The 21,822-nt window shown below is 39.3% G+C and overlaps 1 protein-coding gene across 3 annotated transcripts in view; it reads right to left on the bottom strand.

The window, feature by feature from the left end:
• Nucleotides 1-21,822, bottom strand: part of USP34 (ubiquitin specific peptidase 34) — a 239,073-nt gene that overhangs the window by 78,163 nt on the left and 139,088 nt on the right. For 2 of the 3 annotated variants that reach the window (XM_014595059.3, XM_006273750.4), the window contains 12 exons: nucleotides 20,674-20,799; nucleotides 15,552-15,674; nucleotides 15,373-15,456; nucleotides 14,844-14,930; nucleotides 12,509-12,709; nucleotides 10,189-10,271; nucleotides 8,831-8,871; nucleotides 7,872-7,996; nucleotides 5,919-6,071; nucleotides 4,663-4,767; nucleotides 343-398; nucleotides 137-257 (listed from right to left, as the gene is read on the bottom strand). In XM_014595059.3, the coding sequence (XP_014450545.1) occupies nucleotides 137-257; nucleotides 343-398; nucleotides 4,663-4,767; nucleotides 5,919-6,071; nucleotides 7,872-7,996; nucleotides 8,831-8,871; nucleotides 10,189-10,271; nucleotides 12,509-12,709; nucleotides 14,844-14,930; nucleotides 15,373-15,456; nucleotides 15,552-15,674; nucleotides 20,674-20,799 (1,305 nt within the window). The remainder of the gene's footprint in view (nucleotides 1-136; nucleotides 258-342; nucleotides 399-4,662; nucleotides 4,768-5,918; nucleotides 6,072-7,871; nucleotides 7,997-8,830; nucleotides 8,872-10,188; nucleotides 10,272-12,508; nucleotides 12,710-14,843; nucleotides 14,931-15,372; nucleotides 15,457-15,551; nucleotides 15,675-20,673; nucleotides 20,800-21,822) is intronic. The other variant, XM_019500736.2, reaches the window with a different exon arrangement.

Raw genomic sequence — 21,822 nt, forward strand, 5'->3', positions numbered from 1 at the left:
TAGCAAACATGTTTCTGGCAATCACCATAAAACCAGTATCTACAGCAACTATGCTCAAGAAAGGACAAAGGTTAAATACAGTAACAAAATGTGACATTATCTATTTGATAATCTTTTCTACATCTTTTATCCCTACCTGTCCTTCCCGTGAAAATTTAAAGGGCGGCTTGTGTTTAATAACACTTGTTGCAAGCCGCAGAAGTCCTGTTAGCCCATCATCTTCTATGTTACCATCTTGATAGTCAAGGATTTCTCTGCTATAGAAAAAAAAAAATAGACTTTTTTACTGCATTAAAAATGAAACAGAAAATTTCACATAAAATTATCACTAGCAAAGTTTACCTCCGAATGCAGTCAGCCAGGTGTCTTGCTAGGGCATCTAAATCAAGCAACGTTGTCTGAATTAAAAAAACAAAGAAAATGGAACGTAAATGGAAAATAATTATATATCTCTTAGTTGATTCATAAACTGTCCTAAATAAACTTAGTTTGCAATTACAGATAAATTTGTTGAAGAAGAATTTGCAATTTCAGGAGCCAACAAGATATAGAAAAATGTAAAACATCTAAAATGTAAGTTTTCAACAAATGTGTATTTATATCAAAATATGTGTAACACTATTTAATATTTTGTTGATTATATTGAAAATTTCAAATTCCAACTTCAATTCCACAAGTTACAAAAATATCAGCTATTAATATGGGTAAAGAAACATAGATTATAAACTGCAGAGAAGATCCAACTGGACACTCCAGTCTGCAACTGCAGAAGCAGTCAAAAATGTGATTTTGGACACAAAGAGAACTTTTTAGAATTGAGACAGGTCCGGGCTTATTTTCTATCAGCCCTCTTCCTCTCCCTCAACTTAATTTCACATGTGCCCACTTACCTACCTCTCTGCCCTATCACCCTCAATCCCCTTCCCTCTGGTGTCCTTTCTCTCTCTACTTTTTAGCTTACCCTTTCCTACCTATACTCTTCCCCCCAAACTACACTTACATGCTTGCTATTATCATATAATTTACGCTATGACCCACTTTTAAGGTTTTATAGGGCAGTCTCTATTGATCTTTGTACAGTGCCTACTGCAACACAGCCCCAATTCTTGGTACATCTTTATGAGCTATCACAATAAACACAAATAATAATTATACTACATCATTTTAAGGATGAAGCAGTTTGTGAACTTCCCTGAGAAAAAGCAACCTCTGCCCATTATCACAAGCTAGGTGACAATAGCAAAGTTAGCCAAAATTAATTGTTCCCAGTCACCCTGTCTGGCTGTATAAGTTCGAGTTCCTGTTGCTAAAAGGAACAACTTTTTTGGCAAAAGACTGGACTCCAGCCTAGCAGATGGTCTTAGCCAAAATAATTTATACATTTGTGGTTTCTAGACTTACTGTACTAAGCTACATGGCCTCAAGGAAACACCTCCATCTGGCACCGAATATAGCAGCCACTCTTACTGGTTCTCAAGCAAGGTGCTGCAACACTCAGAAATTTTGAACAAGAATTCATAAAATTAAAAAAAATTGACCTGTTGTGGTCCTTCTGAGTTTGCTGCAACAAAAGAATTGCTCTATTTTTTTGTAGCAAAAAAACCCGAAAGTGAGAAGAGTTGGCATTTTCTGAGGGGTGCCTCAACTTTAAGGAGGGGTGCCATGAGACATAACTGGCCAAGACAACTGCAGCAGTCCTTCCTCTCCCTTCCCCATTTCCCTTTTGCTTTGGAGGCTTTGTCATGTAGGAGCAAACGCAAGCAAGGGACTCCAAAAATTTTAAATTCTCAAGAGTGGCACTGGATTTTGCTACTGCTGGGAAGAGAATTCACCCCATTATTTTTGTGCAAATGCTCAGGTCAAGGGAGCAACCCCTTTCCCCCCAAAAAAAACCCTCCTGAATTCAGTGGCAAAAACATGGCTTGGAATCTCTCAGAAGGTAGATATGCACCTTTTTAGACTAACTAAATAAGATAGCCATAGATATATAGAACACAAACTTTTATGAACCCAAATTCTGAGTTTTGAAATGTCTCCCTAGCAGCAGCAGACTCCATTGCTGCTCTACAGGACCAGATACAGACATTACACTTTTACCAATATAAGGGATCAACAGGGGTCTCAGTTTTCCATTTCCTGCAGAAAAATGTGGGAAAACATTTATTTTCCCTTTTAAAGGAGAAAAACACAGCCTTTCCCCCTTGAAATGGGAAGCTGGATTTCTCTTTCCAGGCTAGTAGTAGTCCAGGGGAGCAGGGGGAGGAGGGAAACTGAAGGCAGGGAGAACCATGTGCGTTTATGCACGCACACACACGGCTGTCAATGCAACCAAGGCAGGGTAATGCGAGCAGCCCCAACAGCTGGATACAGGTAAGTCTATGGGATGGGGGAAGCTTGGAGGGCCAAAGCTTGGGGACTGTCCAGGGGGTTGTGTGTGGGGCAGGCATGTGTGAGCATGGGCATCAACCCTCAGCAGCCCAGCTACACAGCTCTCTGCTGCCCCTGAAGGCCCCCCCTCCTCCTTCCTCTGCTGGAGTTCTGTGAGTCTGTGCAGGGCCAGCCGGGGGGGGTGGGGGGGGGGCGGGCAACTGGGGCCCCCATTCCAGCATGGCGGGGGGGGGGGGGGGGAAGGAAAACGACTGTGGGTTGGGAGTGAGAAGCAACGGCATGGGCGGATGCAGGGCACCGGCATATCAGGTTCCTCAGTGCCACTAAGTAGCAGGACAGAGCGGTGTGGAGGGGGAGGGAGAAGGAATGGCCACAGCTGAACTCATATCCTTGTGAGAAAAAGGGAGCAGGGGGAGCTCTGATTTTCCAGAATAAAAAAACCCAAATCAAACATCAAAATATATAGGTATTTAGAATGTATTTTATTATAATGATTAGAGGCGTACCGATACATCCATCCGATATCAGATCAGTACTGATATAAAGAAAATTGTCTATATTGGATATCAGCCTGATGGGGCCAATAATTTGGCTGATAAATGCCCGTGTTGCGCACAGCTGCAGCACAGCACAGAGCAGAGCTAGCAGTACAGAGAGCTGCCTCCAGCTGGTAAATTGGAAGGGGAGGGGGGAGGGAAGGGGCATGGAGGAGCAGATTAATGCCCGCCACCGTGAGGCAGGGGCAGGTGCTGCCCAGCTGGGATGGGGCGGGGGGGCACGGGACAAAGGAGCAGTTCGCGGGATGGGGGCAGCTCCCGCCACTGCTTGTACCCTGGGGGAGGTGCCTCCAGATCTGCATGGCGTGGGGCAGGCTGCTGCTGCAGGGTAGTCAGAGCTGGTGCTGAGTAGGGCTTTTCTTGCTGGGGGCTGGGCTCAGAGCGGGCTCCGGCAGTGCTGGGAAGAGGCTGTAGCCACCACAAATTTCACCGCAGCTCCACTCCCAACCCTGTGCTGCTGCCCAGCACAGCTGTGGCTTTTGCTGGCACTTTTCCCAAGGTGGGGCATTCAGCCAGGGCTGCACCTGACAGCGCAGGGCTGAAAGTGGAGCTACAGCAAAATTTGGGGTGGCTGTAGTCTCCTCCCAGCACCACCGAAGCCCACTCCAAGCCCAGCCCCTGGTGAGAACAGCCCCACGCAATGCTGGCTCTGGCTCTGCCCTGCTGCTGCTCCACACCGCACAGATCCAGAGGCACCCCCCCCCCGCCCTGCCCTCCAAGGGTGCAAGCAGTGGCAGAAGCTGCCCCCCCCCAAGCTGCGCCTCCATCCTGCCCCCCCCCAGCTGGGCAGCACTTGCCCCTGCCCCCTCCCTCACCATGGGGGGGGGATGTTGCTCACCCCCCCCATGCCCCTTCCCTCCCCGCTCCCCTCCCACCACACCGAACTTACCACCTGATGCCAGCTATATAGATATCGGATCGGTATTGGCCAATATGCCTCCTTAAATATTGGCTATCAGTATCAGCCCCCAAAATCTCTATCGGTGCACCCCTAATGATTCAGGCACTGGCAGGCTTCCAAATTGTTAGGGAGCTGGGGCTTATGACTTTTAAGAAAAGGCTGAGGAAACTGGGTTTATTTAATCTGGAGAAGAGAAGACACAGGGGATTTAATAACAAACTTCTACTACCTGAGGGGTGGTTCCACAGAGGATGGAGCTAGACTGTGTTCAGTGGTGGTAGATGACAGAACAAGGAGCAATGGTCTCAAGTTGCAGCAAGGGAAGTTTAGGTTAGATGTTACAAAGAACTTTATCACTAGGAGTGTAGTAAAACACTGGAACAGGTTACCCAGTGAGGTAGTGGAATTGTCATCCTTGGAGATTTTTAAGACCCAGTTAGACAAAGCCTTGAGTGAGACGATCTAGTTGGGGACAATTCTGCTTTGAGCAGAGGGTTGGAGTAGATGACCTCCTGAGGTCTCTTCCTAATTTTCTATGATTCTATGTAAATTATTTTATCAATTTCAGTGTTAAAATCCAGATGATCCAGAGAGCTTGGGTATTTTGTATTTTATTAAGTAATAAGAGAGTTATTTAATACATGCATATAATAGCCTCTCTTTTTAAAGAAATATCTATAAATATTCCACACTTATTTTAAATACAGAATATGCTTATTTTATTTTAAGAGCAAAATTTTACCAGTGCAAATACAACTGACAAAGCGAAAAAATGAAAAACACCTGTTAATTGAGACTAAACTAAATCACACCTACCTGTGTGGCATCTTTTACATGTATGTTATCAATCAGTTTGCATAGCAACCAAAAATACTCCTTACAACCAGGTCGCAACACTGGTTCTTCTTCATAATCCTCTATCTGTAAAATATATTTTTATTTTTTATCATCAAAAACTATGCCTGAAGAACAATTTGGACAGCTTAAAAAGTAGGGTAGAGCAAGCTAAGGATACTTCTGCAGCAGTTAACAGATTTGCTATTTCCAACAACATCCATCTTAATCAGAAACCAAATAAAATGATGGACAGAAACTGAAATTAATTCCAGATTGGAAATGATGCACTTTTTGTCTAACATAAAAAATAAATGATAAAACAAAGTAATTATATTTTCTTTTGAATTTTCTGTTAATACTTACGAAATCAGAGTTCCCCAAACAAGCTACCACAACAACAACAATGAATTGTGGGAATTTTTCACAATATTTTTACTTTCACATTTAACACAATAATTTAGAAAATTCCTATCACAATAGCTGAAGCAGAATGCTACTGATACAGCTTCTTGCATTGTTGAGAAGTATGTTACTTTATTTGCGCTCCTTTCTAACTGACCTAAGAAAATCGTGTTGAATCTGACCTCCCAACTGGAAATAAGATTTTGGCAGCCTTCCATAATAGGCAAGATAGCAACAGGAGCTACTTGGAGGCAGGAAAGCTTTCTCCCTATTCAAACTAATTTAGAAACAGATTAAAGCTGATGCAAAGCCTTGAGGAAACCTCCTGAAATCGGTTTTAATTTATCTCAAACTAGTCTAAAACAGCATGAACCTGTCACTTCAGTTTGTTGTGGTGATAATAAGACTGACTTCTGTGCAGAACTGGGATCAGCAAGGTTTAAAAAAAAAGTCACATACAAAGTAACACTGGTTTAATGAAGGGCTTTCCTATTTTCAGAAATTAAGCTGGATTAATACAAAGAACAAATTTGAAAAACAATTACTACTCCTCCCAGTATAATTCCAGACAAAACTATATATGAAGTTATTCAGGATTACAGTATTATTCTTGAAAAAATGGAATGAATTTCAGACCTTTAGTTAAATAATTGTTATTTCTATATGTTACTTGGGCTTTCTAGAAAGGAGTGAATTTCAGCCATAATGATCAAGGATTATTTTTCTTTCCCATTGTTCTTCTTTATAATCTTTTCTTTCTTTCAATTAAAAAAAACAAACAAATGACAAATTTACCACTGACATGCAAGTGAAGCAAATAGTTAAATTCTCACCCTAATAGGCTTTAGTGCCTGAGCATCAGGAAGAAACTTTAATAACGTTGATGCCGCCAGTAGCAGAAAAGATCGATTAATTGAGTCTCCCCCATCCAAACCAGAAAGAGATAATTTGTACAGGCCATTACAGGACTCATGGCGAACTGCAGTCTGAAAGAAAAAAAATCAAATGGTTAAAAAGTAATACTGTAGATGTGATTACCTTTTACTCTTCTCTTTCATCAATGCGTATATGTTACTGTTCTTAATACAGCTATTGGACCAAGACAGGATATTATCCTTCCAGAGGTTGATTTTTGCAGCTTAATATTCACTTAATAATCAGATACAGAAAAATGCAAAAGTAAGGTGCCACCAGGAAAGTTAACCTGTCTTTACCTCACTCCTTGTGGCTTCTTTTCTGACAAATATTAAAAGAAAAAAATGTACAATGAGAGAGCTTATGTGCTTTTTAGAACAAATATTCCTGCATTCCTGGTCTTATATTTAATGTTTTTATTTTCAATAGACATCTTCATTTTTTCCACTCCTTTTCGTTATTTTTTTTTTTAAGAAAAGAAAAAATTCAGAGGTATTCAATTTAGGAACCTTACATGCTCCTTGCTCTAGAATCATTTGGCTAGAGCATCAAATAAAATGTTTTCTCTTACAAAACCACAGGCCTTCTACATTTAAGTAGCCACTAGCAAGCAAAGAAATTTTCCATTATACATGCTCAGTACAACAATTAAACCAAACCAAATGATTTTCCAACTAAGGAAACACGTGAATCTTAATTTATTAACATTTTAATACTCAGTTTCAATTTTCACCTGATTTAACTCTCTGCAAAAAAAAAAAGTAGTTATTTTCCTAATGGAAAAAAAACATACTTTTTAGTCATTAAATTCAGAGAACGTAAGTGGTTGCTGGGTCTTAAACCAGATATCACTTAGCATCATTGGCAACAAACTTCTTTGAATTCAGCAGAGTAAGATCATGTCATACCGGGTAAGACTACAAGTCCATTCAGGAACAGTAATCTGCATCTCAGTGTCAGACAGTGGATGCTAAGGGAAAGAATATTTATGCACAGCCATGCCAGACTGATCTTATCTGTCCCCTGCTCCTCTTCTCAGTATTTAGAGGTCTAGAAAATAATAATTTGGGTGTTGTTCTCCTGACTGTCACGTTGAATATTCAATGATGGACTGAATCTGTATGATCTGTTCAATTCTATTTTGAACCTGACTAAATTATCAGCCTCTACAACATCTTGTGGCAACGAGTTGCACACGTTAAATATATACTATGTGAAAAGACCTTTCATTCATTTGTTTTAAATTTGCTACCTGATAAAATCATTGTATGTCCCTTAATTCTAGTACTGTCAGAGACAATAAATACCATAGTAAATCTGTATGTAGTTTCTCCATGCTGTTCATGATTTTATATACCTCTACCATATCCCCCCATCCTCTTTTCTTTAAGCTGAAGAATTCTAACCTATTTAGTCTCGCCTCACACAAAGGCCTCTCTTTTACATTGGTCATGCTTGTTGATTTCTCTGCTCCTTTTTACCTTTACTATATCCTTTTTAGATGAAGGGACCAGGCAGAAGAGGTAAAGAACTCAAGGTGCAGGCATACAATGAATTTATATAGTGACATAATGAAGTTTTCTGTTTTGTTTTCAATTCCATTCTTAATAATTCTGAACACTCTATTTGCCTTTTTGACTGCTGATCTACACTAGGCTGATGTTCTCAGGGAACCATCCGCACTAATTTGAAGATCTTTCTTGAGCAGTAGCAGCCCATCATCATGTATATGCATTTCAGGTTATTTTTCCCCCATGTTCATCACTTTGTACTTACCAACACTGAATTTCATCTGCATCAGCTAACAAGAGGGCTAAACCTTGCCCGTAATATATTAAACTAACTAATATGCAAATATCTCTTCATCTTACCTCTGGAATGAGAAGGGTGAGTTTCTTTAGCCAATCTTGTAAATGATCGCTGTCTGCCAAACTGGATTTCACCAAAGAACAGCAGTGAGCCCAACTCACCAAAAGCCACATTGAATAATGAGTAACTAAGGGGAAATCAGATGGAAAAAATACTATGACTTCCAATGAAGAAGACTTCTGTTTGAAGAGTCAAAGCACAAGAGAATATTACATCTCTAATTGTGATATTGAGTGAAAACAAAATCACTTTAGGCATCTAGGATGCTAACAAACCTAAAAAAAATTATTAATTTCTTTACCGATTGCTGATGATCACTCTGAGCTACTGACCCACTATTAAGACAACACCACTCTGATGTGCAATTCCCTTCCTGCTTCCCTACAATTTAAGGTGCTGAGGGGGTAATTTCCTGATAGATTATATTAGCACAAACTTTGGTATTCCTTGAACCAGCTTTGCCCTCCATGCCTCTTTCTTCCCCTTACCAAGGCCCTAATTTTGAAGAGTTATAAGAATTCTGACTCCTCTAAAAACATGGAGACATGACTCACAGAACAGGAAGAAAGGGGGTTCCTTCCAAGAGAAGGCCTAACTCTAAGGGGATACATCTATATATTTGTACACATGGGGAATAAATTGACCAGGCAGTTCTCTGAAACAGGACCCTCCTTGAAACTATGCTTCAATTTAAAATGTAATGTATTCATTTAATTTACTAATTTAATTCAATTTAAAATTTGTACTTAATTAAAAATCTCTAGAGGAGGTAGATGGTAAAAATACTGTCCATGTTCCTCAAAGGATATGAACCCTAACCTGAAGCACAGTAGCTAGCTGAGAAAAAATATTGCAATTTCACACACCTTTACATTAGTTGGAATGAATCAAACCCACAGATTTTTATAACCTATACCACTTTCATTATTACCACTGAACAAGTATTTTCAGTAAAACTAACCTTCATGTCTTGACCTGTGATCAGACTGAGCTTTCAAGACCCTAGGCAAAGAAGAAAAACAAAACAAAACACAATATCAGTTAAATGCTACTAAAAACCGTAAGTGAGACATTACACTCAGAAATGCCATCACTGAAACAATATTGTTCTCACATTCACTTAAACTGCATTCTCTCTCTCTCTCTCTCTCTCTCTCAAAGTAAATATAATTTGAAATGTAGTTTTACTTTGAAATGTATGTAGCAAGGACATTCTAGGATGGCATATTTACTGCAACTGAATAGCTAAGATTATTATTTTACAGCAAGAAACCCAAAATTAAATGTGATCTTACACATATAGGAGGTACATTAACAAAAACCAGGGGTTTCAAATTTGTTGGCTCCACAGACCAAATCCAGACTATGGGGCTTCCTGCTGGCAGGATGACCCGTGAGCAGTGGCAGCAGTCTTAATCACCTGGGCTGTGGAAGTCACCATTTCAGCACAGATCTGGAACCGTGGGAGTTAACATGACTGCTACATGCCCGCACCTCCTCTTTTTTTTCCTCCTTAGTTGCCAGGGGTGAATAAACCTCTGGCATCAAGGCAATAAGCCCCGAGTTCCGAATCTAGTCCATGGAGGTAGGTGGCTGGCCTATGAGAAGCCCCCAGTCATACCACCTGTGCGGCTCATGTTTGACACCCCTAACAGACTAATGTTTTCTGCAGTCCAAACTAGGACACACAGTTTCCAAATTATAGTTTGTGTTTGCTTATAAGGAACCTGTCTGTGCACCAGACACCTATTTTACATCTTCCTTAAATTCTGTAACTTCATTTTTATTTAAATTCAGCCACAACCAAGTTTGTGGATGGAAGAAAGTAATAAACATACAGAAAGATAGAACCACACTATGAAGCAACTTATAGCAATAACAGAAATGGAGAATGCAATGAATATAGAGCATTAAGTTATTAAGTGTATGCAAATATTATTGACATAAAATCAGGGATGGGAAAAAGAACAAATCTGAACCACCACAGAAACAGAATTCAAATTACTTCATTTCAATGTTTTCTCTTTCACATTGTCCTGCAATCAATTATTCCAACTACTAAAAAGAAAGTCAAAAAATAGTCTTAGGATGGAAGAAGGTACATGAAAAGATCCTTCTTTTACTGTGGTCCACCACATGAAATAAGTTTAAGAACAACTTGACTAAATTAAATGACAGGAAGTCTACAGCTATCATTTAGCTTGTCTTTCACACCTTTTATTCATGCTTGCCTGTAGAAAAATGAACTTTTATATTTAAAGCCACCATGAAAATGCCCACACCTTATAAATCTTGCTACAGAAATAAAATGCATCATACCTGGGTGCCAAGTTGTCATATGTATAAGCAACAGACATAAGCCGCTGAATCAAACTGGTTCCCTGAACAAGTACAAGAAATACCTTTCAAAAAATTGAAGTCAAAAGAAAAAACAGAGAAGAAACAGTTAATACAAACAGCAGTGGTTTTTTTAAATTATACATATTCTGTGAATTTTTAAACTGCCCCCCAAGCTGTGTTCTTGTATGCAAGCATGCTAGCAACATTGATATTAATTCTATACTTAAAACTCTATTATAATTAATCAGAACTAAAATCCTTTTCGAATTAATTCAGTAAAATATAAAAGCAAATGTCCAATTTGGCACTAAAACTCTTCCAGAAATGGCTGAACGTTCTATTCAATTCTTGCAGTAAAAATACTCTTGGTTTTGAAATGTAAACTATTAAAATACTTCCTTTTTAAAATCAAGGCTTGTTTTCTCTGCTATTTTCATGGAATTCTCTAACTCAACAAGTACATGTTCCTTGAGCTGCAAATGTTATTCATTAATTCACCATTAAACTATGTCAAGCACAGACTATCTAATGCTTAATGGATTAACCTAATTTAAAAGTTGGCTTGTTCATTTTTTAAATTGTCAAAATCTTCACTAATGGAAGGTGATACACCTCACGTTACAAACATACTATAATGATAACTGGATAATCCATAATCTAATACTTCATTGATAATAAATCCAAGTTTCTGGCCCTCCTAGTTGTAAATACATTTTGACAATACAAACACAATGCAACTTAAACTTTCCTTCTTAACTATAAAGATGGAAACTATTTTTAAAAAGGAAGTTTGAAAATAGCCTCTTGGAACATGAATTTAACAAAAAATCTACACAATAAAGATTGCTCTCACTGATCCTTATGAGACGTATAAAAAGTTATAACTAATAGCATTGTAAATATCATTAAAATACTAATGAATTTTATACATAGCCTATACAGTAAAGGTTCCTACAGTCTAAATTTCTGTTTTAACACAATACTTCCAGGAGAGTTATGTGCTAGCCTTGTGAACAGTATTTAAAGAAAAATGGGTTATCTGGTTTCAATTCATAGTTCTGGATCTCAATATGTGCACACAGCAAAAAGTTTATCATGTGCTTAACAGCAATCTCATCTTCAACGAGTATCTTGAGTTGTCCGAGACCAAAATAATATTAGCCAAGTTCTACAGCTTGACACATGGGAAATTAGTATACAGGGGAGTTAGAGTGTGAATTGACAGGGCACTAACTCTGTACATGGGCACACTTGTGTACACTAAGATGATTTTGTAAAGAGTAGCTTCCAAAATGAAGCAAGCTACCTTTCACTTAGTGTACTAAGGCCCCTCTACATGTGCAGGTAAAGGTGCAAGTGGATCTAATGTGTGATCCACACAATCGCACCTCCTGCTATGCCACATGTGCATGGCAGGAGGCACAACTGTGAGATTGTACATTAGCTCCATCATGCCTTACTGTCAGGGTAGGGGGAAGCCTGATCCTGGGGTCTCCCTGCATTGCCAAGAAGCAGGCACCCATAGCTGGGTGTCCTCTTTGCTAAGTAAGACTGCACAAGGTGCAACCGGAACCCAGTGCCTGTCAGCTGCGGGGTCCCTGGGTCCCAGCTGCCTGTGAGGTACAGCTTGGATCCAGTGCCCCATCAGCTGCAGAGGTCTCAATCCCAGCTGTGGGTAAGGCATAGCTGGGATCAAGTGCCTCATGTGGGTCTGGGAGTTTCATGTACTGCCAAGCATTGGGGAACACAGCAACCGTGAGCTTCAGGGCTCAGGAGCTTATTGTTGTGTGATAGCTACTTTGCACGTGTAGCCAATCTCAAGGTAACTGCATGATTAACCAGTTAACTGCACAATACTTGTAACATGTACAAGGGGCCCAAGTCTCTGCAAAGACAGAAGGTACCAGCACAATGTATGAGTGAAAAGCTGTTATAAATAAAAGGAATTGATTAAAGCAAGAAATAAAACATAAACAATGAAAAACCAAATCACCACAAACATGCAGAAATACCAATTCATATACTGTCAACATAAAAGCTTATAAAACTACAGGTCTTAGAAGAATGATATAAAATTAATTTCTAATTAAACTTAGGTGGTAGGAACCACCACAAGCATTTTGATTAATTTAAATAGCTCTTTCACTAAGCTATTCTTTATTTATATTACTCTTTTTCTATTTTTCTTCATTAGAATAAAAGATCATAAGGTTTTATATCTCACATTATCTTCAAATTGTAAAAGACATTATTTTCCTAAAATTGAAAAAAATATACACATATATTACTTGTTTCCTACCTCTGTGAGACGAGGTATATGAAGACCCTTGGCATGGTCGCTGGCAGTCTTCCTGGACTTGCCTGGCCACGTTCTTTTCCTGTGGCTCTCCGCCACTCCAGCCCAAGCAAAGACATCATGATAAGCCAAATCTAGATCTGAAGGATCAACTGCAAACTGGCATATCAACTTCAGCAAGCAGGCAAGACAGTCTAGCTGCCACTGTGAAGAAGAAGAAGAAAATTTAATTTTCCTTTTTCAGAAATTTACTTCACAAACAATTCTTTGCTTATGCTTGAACTTCAATGCTACAAAGCTTAAACAACACACTAACTGACAAGACCTAATAAGACTTATTTTTAAGTCTTAAAGATTTTAAGAGGGGTTGGTACTGAACTCTTTTTTTCCTTACAATGAGGAAGGTTATAGGAACTAGTCTAAATTAGCAGTGCATTTAGGAGATCATCTGATGTGTGAACTGATAAAAGGAAAATATGATAGCATATTCAATTGTACAGTAAACATGTTCCAGTATTTATACTGGAATATATCTGATATATTAAATAGAAACTACACTAAAAATACCATTCTACATTTTATTTCCTTCTAGAGTTCCCACTTCCAAGAATCTCAGTTGTGCTGCTATGCCTTTGCCCAGCACCACCAGCAGGGCAAACACACACATAAGAGTTCCATTGAAGTTTGAGACACTACAAAAGTTCAGAAATCTATGCTAGCATGTTTATTGCAGGACTGATGGTGCATCTTATAGCCCTGACAGATGTTATATTTATTATGTAATTGTGTTAATCATATCATAAATGATAACATGCCACACATTCATATATAATTCCGTACACGTATATATAGATATAGATGTGTTTTACATTAGTTATGCTCTACATTGTATTTCTATAGATATATCTAGATACCTAGAACATCTTTGTGGCAGATATGCATCATGCCTTAAAACTAAATGTGTGGCATTTGCCAAACCTGAAGCTGCCCCCTACCTGATCCTAAAACTCAGTTGAGTGTCCAGTTTGAGCAGGAAGCATCCTCAAGGTCTGAGACAACTGCCCTAGGTTTGCAAGTGGAAAGCAGCCTGGATTTCCACTGTGGGACTGAGCATAGAGCAGTCCCAAGTCTTTGCAAGTTAGGGATAGAGAGAGACAGGCTTCTCTCTCCAATTGCTGTTCAAAAGCCTGTCTCAGCAGATGTCAAGCGCCACAGGAGTAGAAAAGTATATCAAGTATTTGATATTAAAAAAAAAGCAAAATTTGAAAACCCAAGGCTCAAAACAACCATTCTCTCTTCAAAACTGTATACAAACTCCGTTTTCTAGTATTAGAGAAACTTTAAAATCCTAAACTCTGACCAATATTTAAACCCTGACAAGTTACTTACTATTGAAATGATCACACTAAAAGTAACTGAACAACAAACTCAGTCTAACCGATACAAACAAAAAAAAGAAACTCAAACTGTAAAACAATATGCAGCACGAGATAAATTTATCTCAGATTAATTGATAGACAAAAAAGGATGAAAGACAAAATTGTATGTAATCAATTAACACTAAAGTGCATTGTTAGGAAATGTCCGTATTTAAACCCTTAGCCACAATGCTGCTGTATTATCTTGGTGACTGTCATAGATTAGGGACCAAGAAATTCTGATTGCTGGCATGGAAGAGGAAGAGATACCACTGACAAATTTGATTTTTAAAGCAGTAGTGCAGTGACAGACTTCTCTTCCAGTCCATAGACCAAACATCCTTCTAAAGAATACACTGGTTTCCCACATTTGTAGTTAGTATTAGCAAACTGATGCCCTGATCCTGCAATTGCATCGGTGCAGCTAAAAGAGTTCCCAGTGCCTGGATCCACAACCTTACTTCAAGAAAGCATTATCAATATGTACTGGACTTTTATATCTATAAACTAGATTTTTTTTTCTTATGAACTACAGGGAAAAAAAAGCAAAAATAAACACGCACAGAAAAAAAAATACAAAAATATCATCATAAAACAAAGAGAAGTCAGAAATAGAAAAGCTAAAGGTTTTAAAGGGCATATTAAAACTACAATTACATGACCAATGTTACATTCGAGAAAAATACACCGAAGTATGTAGGCATGTTTACTGGCATAAATTTAGCAATGGGTTTCTATGTGTTACAGATGGAAAAACAAATCGGCTGATCAGCTGCAACTTTCAGTGTGCATTTTCTATTTTCCATTTCTTCTCATTTATTGAATAAATTCTGCAAGTAAACATAACAAAGGCTGCCAGTCACAGAAGTACTTAAAAGCAGCTACCTCAGAACTTGTTACCACAGTGAATAATCACCTACCACAGTCCATGATTCCTGCTCTTTAGGCTCTAGAATTCCAGAATTAAAAATTTCTAACAACTGTTGAAGCCCTCCAGCAGCAACAAACTGTAAGTAAATCATGACAGCAGTCAGAAAAAGCAGGTACACAGGATATTTAAAAACTGCTTGCCTCAGCACAAGCAATAAATTTAACTGCTAGAAATAAAATATTGATAAAGTATGCAGCTACTTATTTCCTGTGTCCTTCAGAAAACAGTTGTACACAAGTATCATAAACTGACAGGCCTGATTTTATGGGGAAAAAAGCATTGTGGTAAAAATGTAATATTCCTTTTTTTTCATTCACCATTTACCCCAGAACTTGTGATTTTGTGACAAATGTTCTGTGCAAAAAACATTATATGCTGATAAAATGGATGCAAGATTAATGGACTCCTAAGGGTTAAGCAATATCTGACAATTTACATTAACTTAAAACAGAAATTCTTTTACATGCTTGTAAAAAATCTGTATTAAATATTACAAAACACTTCAACAAAGATCAAACCTTGCAGCTCCAGGTATTTTTACTATTTTCTATTTGATCTTCACTTGAATCATCTGAGTCTGGGTAAAGGTCACTGTAACTTCCCTAAGGATAAACAAGAAAATTAACACAACTGATAAATATTTGAATTTACAGACTTAAACATGTATTTTTTTCTCCTATCTCAGAAACTGTATTACCGTAGATTCTCGTCTTATTCTTCTGTTTGGCTTGCCCAGGGCTTCAATAATTTCAAGTGCATACAAAAGTTTATGGGCACTTTTTATTCGCAGAAGATCTTTCCAATTAAAACCATCATTTCCCTTTAAAAAAAAAGTTAAGAGAATTAAATAAATGCTGACCCTCTTAAGGAAGGAAAACAATACAATTTAAGAGATGGTGGCAAGTTTGGCAGTCTTCAAGTTTTATGTACCTTTAAACTGAAATTTTATTATTAGAAAACTGACAACTTCAGATACACCTACTTCACACAATCTGAATAAAGTACAGTAAGAATTTTCGTAACCTTCCAACATGATTAAAAGTTACTATAGCACATCCACTACGACACAAATAATTTTTAAAAGGTAAAAACCTTCAGCGAAAAATAGTCAACCTGCATGTCTCAAATTGTAAGTTCAGCTTCCAGTTCATTACACGGGACCCAAAAAGGGCCTTAATATATAATTAATATTGAAAAAGTGTATTTTTCATCTCTTTATATCTTTAAAATAAACAGCAAGCTTCTTCATTATGCAAGATAAATTAAGTTGGAAGGTATAATTCTCAGAAAGTTCCATCATAAAAAAAAATAGATCGTAGTATAATAAACATTCATTTTAGCTTTCAGTAGCACAAAAACCATGAAAAAAATCAAAACAACTGAAGTTGTATTTTAAAAATATTTTACTAATATGAGCATGCTGAGATTATGAGATGATTTCTTCATTTGCACCAACCTTCCTCAATGCCCCAAACTTTGAAGGAACCTCTGTAAAACCATTAGAAATAAAAAGGGCAGTTTTGATTGCTCATTATTACACAGAACAGAGAATACACAGCCAACTCTTTCCTTCCTACCCTTCCCCATAACTTCTTCTTCTTCAAAAAAAGCAATATACTAAGTTCTTACAATTTCAAAACAGAATTCCAAGATTAAAAGAATATCAATAATATACACTGAAAAGAACTTTATCCAACCTAATCAATAGTAAAAAATTACCATTCGGGTCAACTTTGTTCAGAGAAAATACAAATATGTCTAAATTAAACTTATTTGTTTAATAACTATTACAACCCCAACAAAGATTGCTGGCACCTGAATGTCATAAAAAGTGTAGACAAGGTTCTTTGGGAAAATGTGATATCTTATTAGACCAACTAAACAGGTGGAAAAATTGTTCTTTGCAAGCTTTCGGGCACAAACACCCTTCTTCAGGCAGATGGAGAGTCTGCTGGTGTTATGTGTTCTCCATGGTGGAATAGAAGCCAATATGCAAAATAGGCAGTCCAAGTGAAAAATTATCTGTGGTCAGTGCATTTAATGAGGAAATTCACGTATGTAGGTGAAGACTTTGGCATAAATTCCAGAGGGTTGTCTGTCTGAGAATTGTTGCATTTAGGTTCAATTGGTTCTTATTTTCCTAAGGTAGTGACAACTGTACCACAACCCAACCTATCTTCCAATACACCATTTTTCTGGTAGTCACAATTAAAAGGAATCCTCAGAAATCTGAACCTCTTACCATCGATCAATGGGTATTAAAATGCCTGTTCATTTCCAATAACTGTCAACTCTGAATGTCTCAGTTGCGCGTCTTACTACGTGCCCCCCATACCATCCCTAGATCTAGTTGGTTTACATTGGAAGATTTCTATCTTATCATACATGTTTGTTCTCAAGACGTTAAAAAGCTCCCAAAAGTACCCGGGAATTCAGTTCTCCCTGTAAATCATCCCAGTAAAACTTTAACTGCAAAGTTCAAAGGCACAGAGTGAACAATAAGTAAGTGAACTGATGTTCACTTTTCAAACAGGAAAGGCAGCCTGGGGGCACTAGCCTGCTAGCCACTGCGAGAGCCTGAGTCCTCTGATTCCCAAAGCCACAGCCCTGGTACAGGCTCTTCCTTCCTCCCAGCCAGCCTAGAGGCTGAGAAGAAGGTGTAGCAAAGGGACTCCAGCCCCGCTCCAAGCCCAGTTCAGGCTTCTCTCTCCTCCCAGCCAGCCAGGAAGCTGAGAAGGGGCATGGCTCCTAGCTCCCAGCTCTGGAACTGGAGCCAAGCCCTGGTGCAGGCTTGTCTTCTCCCCCACACTTCTCAGCCAGCCCAGAGGCTGAGAAGCAGGCATGGTTCCCAGCTCCTGGTTCTGGGCGACAGAGTCAAGCTCCTTCTGCAGACTCCTCCACCCCTCCCACGGCTGGCAGTACCCAACTGGGGGTCTGGTGCTGAGCCAGAAGGACGAGTTTCTACCCCTCACACCCTGCTCAGCCATCCGGAGGACTGATATCAGGCTAAGGAGCAGAGGGGTGGGGCAAACCCTGCTGGCTGGAGCAGATGGCACAGCCCAGGGCTGCAAAGCATCATGGGATTCTGGGGGACTTTGAGTTAACTTGAATAAGGAGGGGATCTGGGGCAGAAGCTCCATAAACCAGTTTAAGCTAAATCAGTTAAGTCTAAAACTACATTCAATCAGGTTTATCTTAAACCAGTTTCAGCCATTTTGAAAGCAGTTTATGTGCACTGAACTTCAGTTGTTACAGGTTTAAAACAGTTTCTGATCACTTAAACCTGTTTGTGTGCAATTTCTGTCCCTAGCCAAAAAACAAAATTAAAGTGGATCCATATGTTACAAAATGTCATCTTCTTTATTACAATAATATACCATATTTCTCCCATTCAAAACCGTAAAAATAAGCGTACCACAATTAATACAAGTTTTAATATAAACAAGTTATGTATGCCAAGAACAATGGGTTGTTGTTGTTGTGCGTAGGGGTGCAATGATAAGAGATTTTTTGAGCAGATACCTACGGCCAATTTTTAAGGAGCCATATCGGCCAATACCTATCTGATTTCAATATGCAGCTGGGCAGCTTGGAGACCAGTTTTGATATGCAGCTTGGGAAGGGGTGGGGGAGGCAGATTGAGGCCCCTGTGGTGAGGGAGGGAGTAGGGCAGGAGCAGGCACTACTCAGCCAGGGCAGGACAGGGTGATGGACGGAGCTGTGAGAGGCTTGTCCGGGAGGCATAAGGGGGGGCACCTCCTGCATGCACCCCAGGAGAACATGGGGGGGGTTCCTAGATCTGCGCACAGGGCGAGGGTGGGTTGCTGCTGCGGGCTGGGGCCGGGCCAGCGCCAGCTCTTCCCGGCAAGAGGCTGGGCTGGCCTGCACTCAGGGTGGGAGGGGGCAGCACTGGGAGGGTGGCTATGGGGGAAAGGAGGCCACAGCCACCCCAAAATTCACCATAGCCCCCTCCCAGCACTGCCACAGCCTGCCTTGAGTGCAGCCCAGCCCAGCTCCTCTCCAGGAAGAGCTCGGTGCCAGCCCGGTCCTAGCCCACAGTGGCAGCCCGCCCTCTCCCCACACGCAAATCTGGAGACACTCCCCCCATGCCCTCCTGGGGTACATATAGATGCAGGAGCTGCCCCCTCCCCATGTCCCCTGAACGAGCCACTCGTGACTACGTCCCATGCCCCACCCAAGCAGTGCCTGCCCCACTTCCTCCCTCATCATGGAGGCCTCGATATGCTCCCCTCCTCATGACCCTTCCCTCCCCTCACACCAAACTTACCAGACAGATGCTGCTCTCCAAGCTGCTGGGCTGTGCTCCTGGCTGAACGCATGCTGCCACTGCACGCGTGCACGGAGCATTTATCAGCCACATCAGGCAAGAAAAGCTGATTTCCAATACTGTCAGTTTTCCCTATGTCAGTGCCAATCCAATATGGGACCGATGTATTGGTGCACCTCTAGTTGTGTGTTTATTATTATGCAACGCTGCAACAAGGAATTTCAAAACAAGACCTTTACAGAGACAAATGATAACATAAGATTCAGTTGTAAAGGCACTTAAATTTGAGAACAATATTCTTAGCAGTATTTCCTTAACTTTAAGAAATAAGAAGGTATTTTACTGCTAGAACACCCCACAAACTTGAAAATAAAAGTACTGTAATCCATTTGCTTGCACTGATCAACTTGTCACAACCAAATTAAGTAGTGCCCATGTCACAAACAAGTAATAACCATTTAAAACAGTTTTTTTCTGCACTAGGTTAACTAAGGGTTAACAATAATGATAGTAACCGCTTTTTTCTGCGCATGTCAAAAAGAAATTTATTGCTGTGCCACTAACAGAGCTAAAAACTTTTGCCTTCTTTGCTTTATATAAATCATTATAATTGGTCAAAGAAAACAAGGAGTAACCCTGTGAAAATAACACCCTAGCAAAGACCGCTAGATAATTGGTGATTCTAATTAGATTTATGACGTGGCGAAAAACAATTGGCTATCATACAAACAAAACCCGCTTACATTTTTCGCAAAGTCGAAGACAACTCTGCCCACACCTTGGAGTAAATCTGACAATTTGATCAGTTGTCAGCGTCTTCCCGCCGCGACCTCCCTGGCGTACCCTTGCCCCGCATGCCCGATAAGCCGACCGCCGGCCCGTATATATATATCTACAGAATGACTGAATGACGATCTCTAAGCTGTAACTAACTAAGTATCTCTGACCTCCGTCTTACACCACCTTGACGTGAGTAAACAATCTTGCTTTGCAACCGATAAGCGTCTGCCTAATTAATTCCACTCCATGCTTCACAAGTACCTGCCTGACGAACGCTTAACTGCCCGGGTGGGAGTCAGGGAGAGCTGCTGGCCGGCTGCCCTGGGTCCCGACACAACTGACATCTGAGATTAATGTGAATCAATGAAGTCATTAAACGTAAGATTCATTAACTATTTTCAGTAAATTCTTGTTTAAAAAATGTTATTTCCTTTAAATGTACAAATCAGCTGTAGGCACATTTTGATGATTGCTGAACAAAGTAAGACAACAGGTGAAAGTGGTCCCTCCCCTTTTATTTTATCACTCTACCCAAGACAGATAGAATAAAATATATTTTTCTCCATTACCTGTCCTGGTGTTTCATTATCTGGAATGTTTTCCTTCATATATTAAAAATTTCCTGCATGGAATCATCAGTTATTTTCTATTTATTTTATCATTCATCTTTAGGAAAGCCATAAAAAATTCAACAATAAAAATTCTAGTGGAATTGCAGATATAGTCATTAAAATTAGCAACATAAGTTTACCTGTTCTTCAGAAATATTTTGGAATGCCTGTAACATGTTAGGGCATGTAGGCAGAAGCATTAACAGTTCCCAGACGCGCCTGGACAGGTTTTCTGCATGAAGGTGGAGTTCTTCACATCTGGCACTCTAACACACAAAACAATTACCAGTATTAAAATTTTGTTTATTATTAACAAATAATAAATCTAGGATTGCTTTGTGATTTATATTTTAAATAGAAGTTAATTTCCAAATTAAACTTTAAACAATATTTATATACAAAGCATGCTGATTTAGGTCTCAATGGGCACGCCTACACGTGCAATTAATGCGAGTGAATTTACTTTGGCGCAATTTCTGCTGGAGTAAACTAAGCCAGGCTCAGCGTCTGAAAGTGAACCCAGTGACATGATCAAATTGAGCCCAGGTGGAGCAGTTTAATCCAGGGACACTCCTGATCTGCCCTGGCGCCCTGCTGTTTCAGCTGACTGGGTGCAATTTGCACCTGTGTCACTGTCTACACGTTCATTTAATCACAGTTATTTAGCCTGGTGTAAGACAGCTCTTGTGTCTGATGAAACCACCATAGGCCATTATAAATTAGTCTAGTGCACCTTAATTGTAGTACATGTGTAGATGGTGATGCTTTACTGCAGACCAAATTAGTCCACTCTGCAGTAAAGTGCATGTGTAGACATGCCCAACATGACTAAAGGAATTGAGGTTACTCTATGTACTGTGCTATAAAACTATGCAAAAAAATTTCAATGCAAACTAATATTGGAATTAAATAAACAACATTTTGTGCAAATATAGTCCCAATGTAACTTCTTTAGCTTCTATGTAGTTACAGAACTTTACAACTTGTCTTTCAAATCCCCTAAAGCAAATCACTTTTCAACAGTACATATCCTGTCTGTCTGGAGTTTCACATTTTTAGAACTCACAGAACATTTAGGAAACTTCATAAATGTCACAACAGATGGATTATTAAAAAGCTCAAATATCTAGAAGGTAAGTGTAATAAAAACAATAAACCAATGAAATTCAATATAAAGATATCAGAATTTACACAAACACCTATATCTGTATATTTAATTATATATGCACATATATATGTATGTATGCATATATACATTCATATGTGTATATACATATGTATTTTATATT

The sequence above is a fragment of the Alligator mississippiensis genome, chromosome 1 (assembly GCF_030867095.1).
Source record: "Alligator mississippiensis isolate rAllMis1 chromosome 1, rAllMis1, whole genome shotgun sequence".
Taxonomy (NCBI): Eukaryota; Metazoa; Chordata; order Crocodylia; family Alligatoridae; genus Alligator; species Alligator mississippiensis.